General features: G+C 33.0%; 1 protein-coding gene across 1 annotated transcript in view; it reads left to right on the forward strand.

The window, feature by feature from the left end:
• The first annotated feature begins 6613 nt into the window (after positions 1 to 6613).
• The window catches only part of LOC129963476 (uncharacterized), a 128412-nt gene continuing 122477 nt past the window's right edge, over positions 6614 to 12548 (forward strand). Inside the window, exon 1 of the mRNA XM_056077883.1 lies at positions 6614 to 6948. Coding sequence (XP_055933858.1) covers positions 6696 to 6948 — 253 coding nt within the window. The 5' untranslated portion in view covers positions 6614 to 6695. The remainder of the gene's footprint in view (positions 6949 to 12548) is intronic.

Here is a 12548-nt window from a genome sequence, read left to right on the forward strand (position 1 = left end):
CATCGTTTATGTTTAAAAAGTATTTTTAGTACAAGACAAATGAAAACTTTAAATCCGTTTTTCGAAAAACTTGGATTTCGTAAAACATTTTATACGCAAAACATATCTTATAATTTTATTAATATATTACCTTGAATTTTTTAAAATATGTTATCCTAAGTATTATGAACTGGGGATATAACTTTGAACTCAATAGTTTTTGTTTTAGAGGTGCCTAATATAATTTTCAAAGACGAATTTTGTGAAATTTTCAATATGGAAATACTCGATTAGTTGTACCTTTTATGAAAATACACATATTTCTTAGATTCTAATTTATTCCCTTCACCATAGCTGTAAATATGGTGTGTATAAAAATAATTAGAATATATGCAAAAGAATTTTTTGCAAAATTTTTTGTTTTTTGTTGCAATTTTCACTATTTTTTACCCAAATTGACACATTTTACAGAATCTCAATTGGCACAGAATTTTCTGATAAATATTTTTCATTCTTTGCAATCACATTGATCCAGAAAATAAACTGAAATCGCTCATTAGAGGGATTTTTCAAAAATTTGTCTCCGTAGGTAGAGAGATACCTTAAAGAAATACAAAGATGGGAAAGGGATTTTAAATATTCTTTGGTTTATTCGGATATTTTTAAAATGTTTATTACATTTGTATCTTTTATTTTTCTGTAAATATGTATATTTAGAACCAAAACTATTTTTCAGTGATTAAGACTAAAAATATTTTTAAAAAATATTTTCCATTAATATCTTTTTTTTACGTTGTTTTTCACCGAAGTTTATTTTTAATTTATCGTAATGTGGGATGTTTTAGTGGAGAAGGTTGCAAATTGGGATAGTTAAGTTACATCCACACATAAAGAATGAGCGACGACTTTTTTTATATAAAAATAAACATCTTTTAATTTTTAACGCTAACACATCGACAGACAACAGATTTTTTTAAGACCGGAAATTGATCTTTTTAATTCGCACAGCTTGCGCGCTTGATCGTAGATAACTGCTTCGTACTTCCGGTGCGCAGTTAGGAAAATAGTTTTTCAAATACAGTCATTTTGATGGAAGCAGGATCGCCACAGTACTCCCCCCTCTAGTAGTGCAGCAGGCACTGAAGTTAGAGGTAACGAGTGTTGAAGCGAACTCGTCGGCCAGATCTGGTCACATAAGGTACTGGAGTAGAATTTGTAGGTGACACAGGACTCGATGGAGACAGTTCAGGTACTGGTTTTGGTGAAGTCGGAACTGCAACTGGTGGTGATATTGCTGGTGCAGAGGACTGGTGAGAGTTCTCGAAGAACGCAGGCTTTAAGCGATCAATGTTGATCGTGGACTGTTTGCCGTTCTTTTCAATTGTGAACATTTTATCAGTTCGTTTGAGTACGAGGTATGGTCCATCGTATGGCGCTTGTAAAGGTTTTTTAACAGCATCGTGGCGCACGAACACATGTGAGCAAGTGTTCAGAGCTGGATGAACGAATACTTTCTTGGTGTCATGAGGTGCAGTAGCAACAGGTTTAAGTTGATCCATCAAGGTCCGTAAATTTATTAGGAACTCATGAGGCTCGACGTTAATTGAAGGGGATTCAAAAAATTCTGATGGTAGTTTAAGGGTTGAGCCATAAACTAGTTCGGCCGATGTGCACTGTAGATCTTCTTTTAATGCGGTTCGGAGTCCGAGCAAAACCAAAGGAATTGATTCGGTCCATTTCGTAGATGCATGACATCGGAGGCTTTGTTTAAGAGATCGATGGAATCGCTCGACTATTCCATTGCTTTTTGGGTGGTATGGGGTCGTTCGGATCTTTTGGACACCCAAGAGTTTGCTGAGCAAAGAAAACAAGTTGCTTTGGAATTGTCGTCCTTGATCTGTCGTGATTATTGAAGGCAAACCGAAGCGTGAGATCCAATGAGTTATGAATGCACGCGCAACAGTTTCAGCAGAAATATCAGGAATGGGAATTGACTCAGGCCATCGTGTGAAACGATCTATGCAGGTAAGTAGGTATCCGCAATTGTTTGAAGGTGGAAGAGGTCCTACGAGATCTAGATGAACATGATCGAATCTGGCTGCAGGTAATTGAAAAGATTTAAGAGGACTATTGGTGTGTCTAGCTATTTTAGATTTTTGGCAATCTAGACATGAACGGGTGAAATTTGAAATGTCCTTTTGCATGGACGGCCAAAAGAATCTCTCTGAAATCAAATGTTTAGTGGCACGGATACCTGGGTGGGAAATATTGTGCAAAGATAGAAAAACTTTCTTTCGGAAAATTTCTGGGACGTAAGGTCTAATTTTGTTTTGCTTGACATCACAGTAAAGTTTAGATGAATTGGGGTCGGTTGAGAGAGGTTTTAAACAAAGTGACAGTTCATTCTTTGCCAAAATAGTCTGAAGTTCTTCATCAGATGCTTGTGCTTCCGCCATGGCAGAAAAGTCTATTTTTGGTAACTGTATTTCATTAATACGAGATAAGGTATCAGCTACAACGTTTTTTGAGCCCGATACGTGCCTGATGTCGGTGCTGAATTGTGCAATGAAATCAAGGTATCTTAGTTGTCTTGGAGAAGAAGAGTCAGATTTTTTGGTGAAAGCAAAAGTAAGAGGTCGATGATCTGTAAATATTATGAAATTTTGACCTTCCAACAAGTGTCGAAAATGTTTGATAGTTGCATATATCGCCAAAAGTTCCCTATCATACGTACTGTATTTACGTTCTGAGGGCGTAAGTTTTCGGGAATAAAATGCTAGAGGTTGTTGACCATTAGACGTAGTTGTATGGAGGACAGATCCGATGGCTGAGTCTGAAGCATCAACCATGATAGATAATTGCTGGTTAGGTGAATGGAAGTTCAAAGTAGCTGCATTTGCAATATCAGATTTGCATTTTTCGAAAGCTTCTGTAGTGAGGTCAGTCCAAGGAACAAGTCGCTTATCATTCTTTTTAGAGTTTTTTAAAAGTTCGTGTAGGCTAGCTTGAGTCTGAGCGGCATGAGGCAAAAATCGACGGTAAAAATTGAGCATGGCCAAGAAACGCTTTAGCTCAGATATATTTTGAGGTTTGGGAAAATCAGAAATGGCTTGAACTTTTTCCGGTAAAGGTTTCACGCCTTCAGATGTAATTAGACAACCTAGAAACTTTACCGATTGCTTCCCAAGGACGCATTTTGAAGGGTTTAGTTTCAATCCGTGCTGAGATAATCGTTCAAATACTGTTTTTAAATGTTGTTTGTGCTGTTCTACATTATTTGATGCAATCAGTATGTCATCAAAATAAGGAATGCAGAAATCTAAATTTGACAAAACTTGATGTATATAACGTTGAAAGGTTTGTCCCGCGTTTCTTAAACCAAAGGGCATATAAACAAATTCAAAAAGACCAAATGGGGTTGTGATTGCTGTTTTTGGAATGTCCGCTGGGTTAATAGGAATTTGATGATAAGCTCGGATCAAATCCAGGGTGGAGAAAATGGTTTTATTGAAAAACATTTGAGTGCAATCTTGAATATGAGGAACTGGGTATCTATCAGGAACGGTAATTGAATTTAAACGACGGTAGTCGCCACACGGTCTCCATTCTCCATTAGACTTTTTCACCATGTGTAGAGGACTTGCCCATGGGCTACTAGAAGGACGGATAATACCTTGAGACATTAAAAATTCAAATTCCTGACGTGCAATTTTTAGCAACTCGGGAGATAAGCGACGAGGTCTCGAAAATACTGGTTGACCAGTTGTTTCAATAAAGTGATGTATTTTAGTTGATACTTTGCTTTTTGTTGGTTGAGATGGATTAGTGAGGTCTTGGAATTGCGATAAAATGTCATAAAATTCTGAATCACCAAGCAAAATGGATATACCAGAAGTTAATGAATCTGTGTTTGTATATTTGCCTTGAGTGGTTAATTTAGTTATGCCATCAATCAAACAACCACTTTTAACATCAACCAAAAGATTATAGTGTTTTAAAAAATCAACACCTATAATTGGTTGGTTCACATTTGCAATTATAAAAGACCAAGTAAAATTTCGCCGTAAATTTAAGTCTAGCGTAAGGCGTTTTTTACCAAAAGTAGCTATTTTTGTGCCATTAGCAGCTAAGAGGAGTAATTCATTAGAGGAATCAGCTTTAGGAGCATAATTGTTTGGTAAAACAGATACGTCTGCGCCTGTATCCACTAAAAATTTCCATTTACTAACTTTATCGGCCAGTATAATTCTATTAATTTTGCGATCGTGGCCAAGGCCAGTGGACGACCGCCGATTTAGTTTCCCGAATTCTTGAAAGAGCAAGGCAAACTACATTTTTTTGCTTTTGTGCCAAAATTTGTATGATAAAAGCAAATGCCATCAGCAGGTTCTTTATATTTTTTTAAGCGATCACGAGAGCAACTACGATTATTTTTAAAAGGTCGATTTCTATTTCTGCTTTGAGAGCGTGATTGGCGCATTGTTGTAGTAAGCTCGCCAACTAAAGTCGTCAAATGGGCGACTTGTTTTTCAAGTTGGGCTATTTGATTATTCGAAGATTGAGGAGTAACGGAATTAATGTTTGAATGGCCAGCCAAATCATTTATTTTATCTGCAACTGATGCTAAACCAGCTAAATCTTCATTCAAAGCAGTTAAAATAGTTTGTGTGCTGTTTGGCAGTCTTCCGAGCCAAAGAGATTTTAAGAGTGGCTCGCCAACAGTATCGCCCGCCAATGTTTTCATACGAGCTAATAACTGAGATGGTCGTTGGTCGCCAAGTTCTAGGCCTTGTAGCAGCGTACGTATTTTCGAAGCTTCACTTTCAGAATGCAACTCAATTAAACGTTTTTTTAATGTTGGATATTTATCAGTATCAGGAGGTTTCAATATTATATCGCTTACACAATTCAAAATATCAGAATCAACGGCAGAAATAACATGATTAAATTTTGTATCGTCAGCAGTAATTCCCGCCAAGGCGAATTGCGCCTCAAGTTGAACAAACCATAATGCAGGGTTAGCTTTCCAGAAAGGCGGAAGTTTGACGCCAACACGAGAAACTGTTGCGTCGTTGTTGGCGGAATTTGGAGTATCTCCTGGCATGTTTTATTCAAGAAATCAAAGGCACGTTATAAATATAATTTCACAAAACTGCTTTGAAATACGAAAATACAAATAATATACTGATAATCAGAGTAAATAATATGAAAATGCTAATCCAAATTATATAACAGAAGTTCCGATGGAAATTATTTAGGCTGTGAAAATAGAAACAGTATTCAACGATACGCTTACCGCCATTAGGAAGAAATGCGCTATGGCGCCATTTAATGCATAAAGAAAACTGGGAAAGTTATCCTTTCACTTTTCGAGTCACCAAATGTGGGATGTTTTAGTGGAGAAGGTTGCAAATTGGGATAGTTAAGTTACATCCACACATAAAGAATGAGCGACGACTTTTTTTATATAAAAATAAACATCTTTTAATTTTTAACGCTAACACATCGACAGACAACAGATTTTTTTAAGACCGGAAATTGATCTTTTTAATTCGCACAGCTTGCGCGCTTGATCGTAGATAACTGCTTCGTACTTCCGGTGCGCAGTTAGGAAAATAGTTTTTCAAATACAGTCATTTTGATGGAAGCAGGATCGCCACAGTATCATCAACGCAAACAAATATGAGGTGAATACGCCTAATTATCTTTTTCTGCTACCAATCGATTCAATCTTCCATCAAAAACTGAGAGCCGCGTGTCAAAATCGTTTCGCTCCAAAATACAAAATTCCCTCCGTTTATCCTTCATTCATCGCACCCGGATTATTCCCGGTATTGCCGGACAGCTGACCTTTCTTCCTGTCCAAGCGTGCAGCCAATTACTATCGCCGATCGACCTGCTTGCTGCGCGCGGCGCCTACACCCGCCCCCTTCGGATCGGAAACCCCCTTGTCTCTGTTACAAAACTCTCCATCGCACACACAGTGTCTCTTTTCTCTCAACGCGTGTGTATCTGTCGCTGTCTCCTACTCCGACCCCATCAGGTGGTTGTCGGGCGATGTGAACCGGCCGCTGATAACGATTTTGTTTACTTCGAACGAAGGCACAGCAGCGAATGCCAAAAGGAACTGTCACCTGTATATTCAATAGAGAAGACATTCCAATCTAGTATTCTCATTGAGGGGGGAATATTACTAGCATCCAATTAAGTAATTTTTTTTTCTTCATCTAATTTCGTATTAATGTTCCAGTTAGATTTTGCTGCAGAGAACTATGTTATACAGCCTGCTAAAAGGCACTTTAAAATACACTTTTATTCAATAACCGAGTAAAAAATATTGAAGCAGAACTTATTTCTTATTGATGCTTTAACTCTATACTTCTTGCAGAAGTTGATTGCCTTCTTATTTAGAAATGATGAATCTTGCTGTGGCAGATCTGAGAGCCTTGATCCTTGCGGCTTTTCTTTTCCCTCTAAGTCTGTCCTTTGTCCCTAGACAAGACAAATATACAACACCTGCGCCAACTGAAGAAAGCTACACCAGTGAAAACAACAAACCCACTGCAATCAGGCACATAAATTATCCCATTATGTATCCATTTGCCCTATTCGACGCTCACGTTCCGATGTTCCGGATTCCGGCCTACCCCCCGAAGAAGAATCTAAATTTTGGAATTGAACCCCATCTGAGGGTTTCAGGCCGCAAAAAGAGATCCATGTCACTGGGACGGTACTTCTTTGTTCAAAGAATGATGCCACCCCAAGTACAGGACATTAAGTACAACAATCAACAGAAAGAGGTTGAACCTTGCAATGGGACTGCAAACGAAAACTGCACTGACGAGGTGGGGTTTGCTTTGGACAAAAAACAACCGTCATGGCAAGTGGACAAGAGAGCAAATATCCCTGCTGTTCCAAGCAGTCCGATAAATATAAAAGCTCGGAGGCCGTATGACGTCCCCCAAATTGGTAAGTCACTAGCATGTATTCTCGCGTTTTTACTAAAAGAATCTGATATGAATAATAACATCTGTCACTTATGAATCATGAGTTGCATAATTAGTTGAAATCCTTGATGTACGATAAAATGAATTTTAAAACAAAAAGATGTGAAGTCTTATGACAATCATATTTTGAACACATAAAACAACTGATTTCTGATTTTACGCCATTTCTTTTTTTAAATCCATTACCATAAAATCTCATTGATTAAAAGATAATGCTGTTGAATTCTTATGTCATTTTAAATAATTGTTCAATTCAAAGAGAGTGCTTTGAAAGAACAATTAAATAGCACAATCCAACCTCGTTGTTTAATATCATTCTGCAACGTAACGTCATTATCAGAATGTCCTATCGATTGAGAGAAATGCTAATTGGGAGATACGCAAATGATAAAGATGTATAGACGGATTTAATAAAAGGAAGAGGCTTTTTATATTTATTAAAATTTGACTAATAATAATTTTGTAATACCGTTATTTCTATTCTTTTTTTTTTTTGAATTTCTTAAAAATATTATTTAACAAATGATGCAAAATGAGTTTTAATTTTTATATTTGAATATTAACAGCAAAAAAATTAATATTTTTAAAAACTATTGAAGGGTCTAAATGCAGGAGAACAAATCTTAGATTATATTCATATCACCGAAAAAAATATATTCATACTCCTCCGCATTTAACATTTTGTGAGATCTCCCAAGAGGAGAAAAGAAATATCGCGGTGCATTATACTATTGTGATAGAATTTTCACATAAATATTTTGACAAGATTTTAAGTAGCTTGCTTACCTGCGCTTCCCGCCTACACAAGATAAAATAGGGAAAATGTCGAAATGGTTTGTTTGTGTGGGTTGGACTGCTTTTAACTAAATGCAAAGAAGATGTATAATATTTTTTTTTAATTTTTAATTACTAACCATTTTTATTTTAGAGAAAATCAGCTGAAATCTGAATTCATGCCGCAGAAGAAAAAACGTCTTGAAAGACAAAAAATAGAAATCAATATTTTAATATTTTAATATTCCCTTAAGTATTTAAAAATTAGAATAACTTATAAAATTGATCTCACTTAGTTATCTAAAGAAATTTAATGATAAAAGATTATTTTTAATTTCCATAATTATTTATTTTAGAACTTTTTATTCAAACATTTTTTTAATTCCTTTATGTTAAAATTGCATTTAATAAATAATAAACTAATTATTATTTAATATAGTTTGAATACGGATTTTAAAACAATGTATACTTTTGAATTTAATAATAATATGTCATTTCAATTATATTATGTGTCTTAGAATTATTTGGGAATAAAAATCTTAATAACGAATTTTCATTTATTTCAGAAATGACAATTTCAAGATAATAACCATATATTATTCACTTTGATTGTTATTAATATTTCCTTTCAACTATTTATTAGAGCAATATAACTTTTAATTAAAAGATATTTAAATGCGAATGAATGTATTATAAAGTTCTTTGAATGCTTGAATTTTTATAATTTTCTACTCATTTTAATTCAAACTATGCACATAATAAATTAAGTTTCAAAAATAATTTATTTTTACCAATAAAAATTTGAAAGATGAAGACCATGGGAAGAGTTATAGTACATTTATATATTTATTGAAAAGACCTGGTAAGCCAAAAGGTCATTACAATATGCCAAATATATAGGAACAAGTCTTTTTTTGAAACAACGAAAGGACTCTACAGGGCACTTTTTATCAAGGAATTTAACCAATGGAAATGGTCTCCTTAAAACTTTCCCACATCTTTTGAATAAAAGCGTTATACCTTCTATCGTATGAAATTATAGACCTCAAGAAAGACCATGAACACCACTGCTACTCAGATTTTTATTTTCAGAGACACACGCATGAGAATGTTATGCTTCGTAGTATAACAAAGAAACCGAAAGGGCATTTTAAACTGCTTTATTCAATCGGCTGAAACCAAATTTTGGCACAAATTGCAATTTTAGTAAAAACTCCTTGTGGTTTTGAATTATCGTTTTTACCTTTTTGCCAAAGCTTAGGCAGACAGATAATCATCCTTTTGACAAATTTGATTCAAAATCTGATTAATACAAATTCTTTAAATACTAAAACCGTGTATCAAATTTCATTTACCTAAGCAGTTGAGTTGTGAGTTCATGCATTTTCATGAATGGAAAAGTTATATTAAGATTGAAAGACGATCAACATCTTGTCGGATTTATTTGAAAATTTGATATAGATTTCCATTTTAGATCTCAATTTGTGTACCAAATTCCATCTATCTATCTCTTTAAGTTTCGTATTTGTCGTGTTCGCTTGTACTCGGACAGCCGGAGGGGCATATTTTTTCAGAATGGATTTTGTTCAAAGTTTGAAAGAAATCAACAAATATGATGTTAAGGTCATATACTAAATTTCATTCATCTTCCTCAAATCGATTTTGGGCTATCGTGTTTACAGACAGAAAGTCAGACTTAATTACGAGAATAAGTTCTTCAATTTCAGGAAGATCAGGCGCCAAACTCTCAAATTCGAATTTTCGACGGATTTTCTAATTTTCTTTTTTATATTCCTTATATTAAAAAATAAAAATAGGATACATCAGATAAAATGCACCACAACGATTCAATCTGATGCAAATGTACAAGATCTCAACAACCCAGTTGCAAAAATAAAAACATGTGAAGCGTGTATCGCTTCAGACGGAAAGTCCTTTGAACTATGCTCTAAACATTTGCTGTTGGCACTGCGTCATATTAGTTATTTTCATATGATTTATAATGCCATTATTGATACATCTGGGATGCTGAGTTCATGAAATTTGCATTCCATTAAATCTTTGGCGTACATTTTATCTAATGTATTCATTTCTTTTACCAATTTCCCTGACAAATCCCGTGTTACCACCCACCTTTACATGGTAATAATATTATACCCCACCTTATTAATGTGTGGTAACAAATTTTCAAATATTCAGAATTCATTTGTTATACAAAGCAATAAAACAGATGCGAGATATTATTGGTTTGATAACATAATGATATTTGATATTGTTATTGATAGAGTATGACTTTCATCATAAATGTTGATAGCGAATCGCAATATTGAATCAATCTGAATACAAAGTTGCGAATGGATTATTTCTTTTTAGTAAGGAAAAATGAATTTTAAAATTATCTTTTAGTATTGGAATAAAAGAATGAAATGATATTCCTCTTGATATGCTACATCGTCTGATAATAGAAATAGTTATAGTATATGGATACTTTGTAGAGGTGGAAAAATACATCTAAAAATTTTCATAACCCTTGCTAGCAAAATCAAGAAATGAACTGAAAACTATTATAAAGCTAAATAAATAGTTTTATATTAAATTTTAAAAAAATGTGTTTTTGATATCTTTAACAATAAAGGTAAGAAATGCATTTTGCGAATAATAGGTGATAAGATTCATCTGAGATTGCATTTTTAAAATCTATAACGAGCTTTTCAAACAAATACAGATTTTTGTGATTGTAGCGTCTTTGTTGCTTTGTTAATCTAGATATCAGCTCTTTATTAGTCTTGCTGCGTAGTTCTGTAAAGACTTATAAAAACGTTTTGTTTTATAATAAGTTGATAAAAAAAGATTATATCTGCGAAAAAAATAAATACATTTTCTTTTTTTATTTTAAATATATTAAGTTAGTTATCATAATTTTTTAGCTAGTTAATACCCTTTAGAGGTTTATAAGTTAGTTACTTATATAATGATAAAAGATATATTTTAAAATATTGCTGTATTATCTAAAAATTCTAGTTCTGTCTTTAGTGCTTATTTATTATGCATTATTATGTATTTCATTATTATTAAGAATAATGTTAGACAGTTTATGCAGTCATAAAATATGATTCTTAATTACTGTATGTTAATTAACATATTTTTTATTAATTATCAGATTTCTATTTTTATTACATACATTTATCAGTAATATGCAAAGCAGGAAATTCAGTGACTTTACTAAACACCGAAACTATCGAATAATCAATGCAAATTATATTCTTTTATGGTAAACAATGTAATAATTAATGAGAAATAAGAGGAAGGAATAGAAAGGTTAATATCTATATGTTAATGATAAAATAGTATTATTTTTTTGACAAAAAAATATTTTCTACTGAAAGTCTATTTGACTTAATAAGAAATAACGAATTAGTACTATTGCCATTCAACCTGATGTAAGATTAAATGATATCGAACAATGGGCAACATTATAACTCGATGAAAGAAATTTAAAATGAAATAGTCGATCAATTATCAGTGAACTTCATTTTTCCCTTTTGTACTGCCGGAGACCGCCCCTTACTTTAATAATCTTTTCACATTTTTCAGGTTCGTGGACTCGATAAGTTATTTCCTCTCTATTCACTTCCCGTAGCTGAGCTCTCATTTACTTCACCATTCTCCTATTGAATGTATCGTTCTTACGACCTTTATTTTTCACGGTAACTTCAATAAAATCCTGTTATACTGGCAATTCCATGTTCCATTTTTTTTACCATAAGGAACACAAATTAGTGATGGAATAAAACTTCAAATTATGTTAGAAAAGAAAATGTTCATTTAAAATAATTTATATACTCCTATGCTATTTCGTTTGTATTAAATTCATATAAAAATTAAAATAGTCTGATATGGATTTTGTATTCAATTTTCACATAAAATTGTTAATAATCTGAAATTTAATTTAAGCTCATATTTTTAAAAAAAAAATGAAAATGAGGATTTTTTTTATATTTATTTTTTGTGCAATATAAGCGTGAAATACATTTAAAATACATTTTCCAAAATGTCAATAGGTATATTTATCGATACATTTCATCAACTCAATTGGGAATAAAAATATGGTGAAACTTATTCCTTTTTCTAAATTTTTGAATAATCTTTTGGGTTTTTAAACATCCACTGGATCAGGCTTAAAAATACTTCAAAAGCTTGCTTCAACATATTTAATGAAAAGTCGATTGTGCTGGTATCTTTATAATATGAGAAAAATTCTCTAAAATGCTTTAATTAAAGGACGATTAATAAATTAGAATGGAAAAAATTCTGACGAAAACAAGTGGCATTTCAATGCGTGAATTGCTTTCCTTCATAAACATTACTGGTATCCTGTTTTCCCCATACTGCATGAAAAAGAATTCTCTAATTTAATATTTATAATAATAGTATTTCACAGTTATCGATAGAATTGGTAATTGAACTTAGTATCTATCATAATTTTATCTATTATAGCGACACAAAGGGGAAAAAACCCAGGAATAACGCACCGAATGGTACAGGTATATTAATTGTATGATAATGGTATTTGGTAAGTTTTCTTTCATTATTCTCTTCTGCCTCTCTTCATAACAAGTCAACAGATACAGATATTTCATGTACCATCATATTTCCAATGAGCATCTTCCCTGATCTCTTAGATTATATTTTGTGTAGTGTGGAAACAGGCTTCTTAAATTTGTGACCATTTCTAGATTAAACTTGATACTACCAAACATATACATATAGTAGTTTTTGATTAGATTC

Source organism: Argiope bruennichi, chromosome 3 (assembly GCF_947563725.1).
Source record: "Argiope bruennichi chromosome 3, qqArgBrue1.1, whole genome shotgun sequence".
NCBI classification, from domain to species: Eukaryota; Metazoa; Arthropoda; class Arachnida; order Araneae; family Araneidae; genus Argiope; species Argiope bruennichi.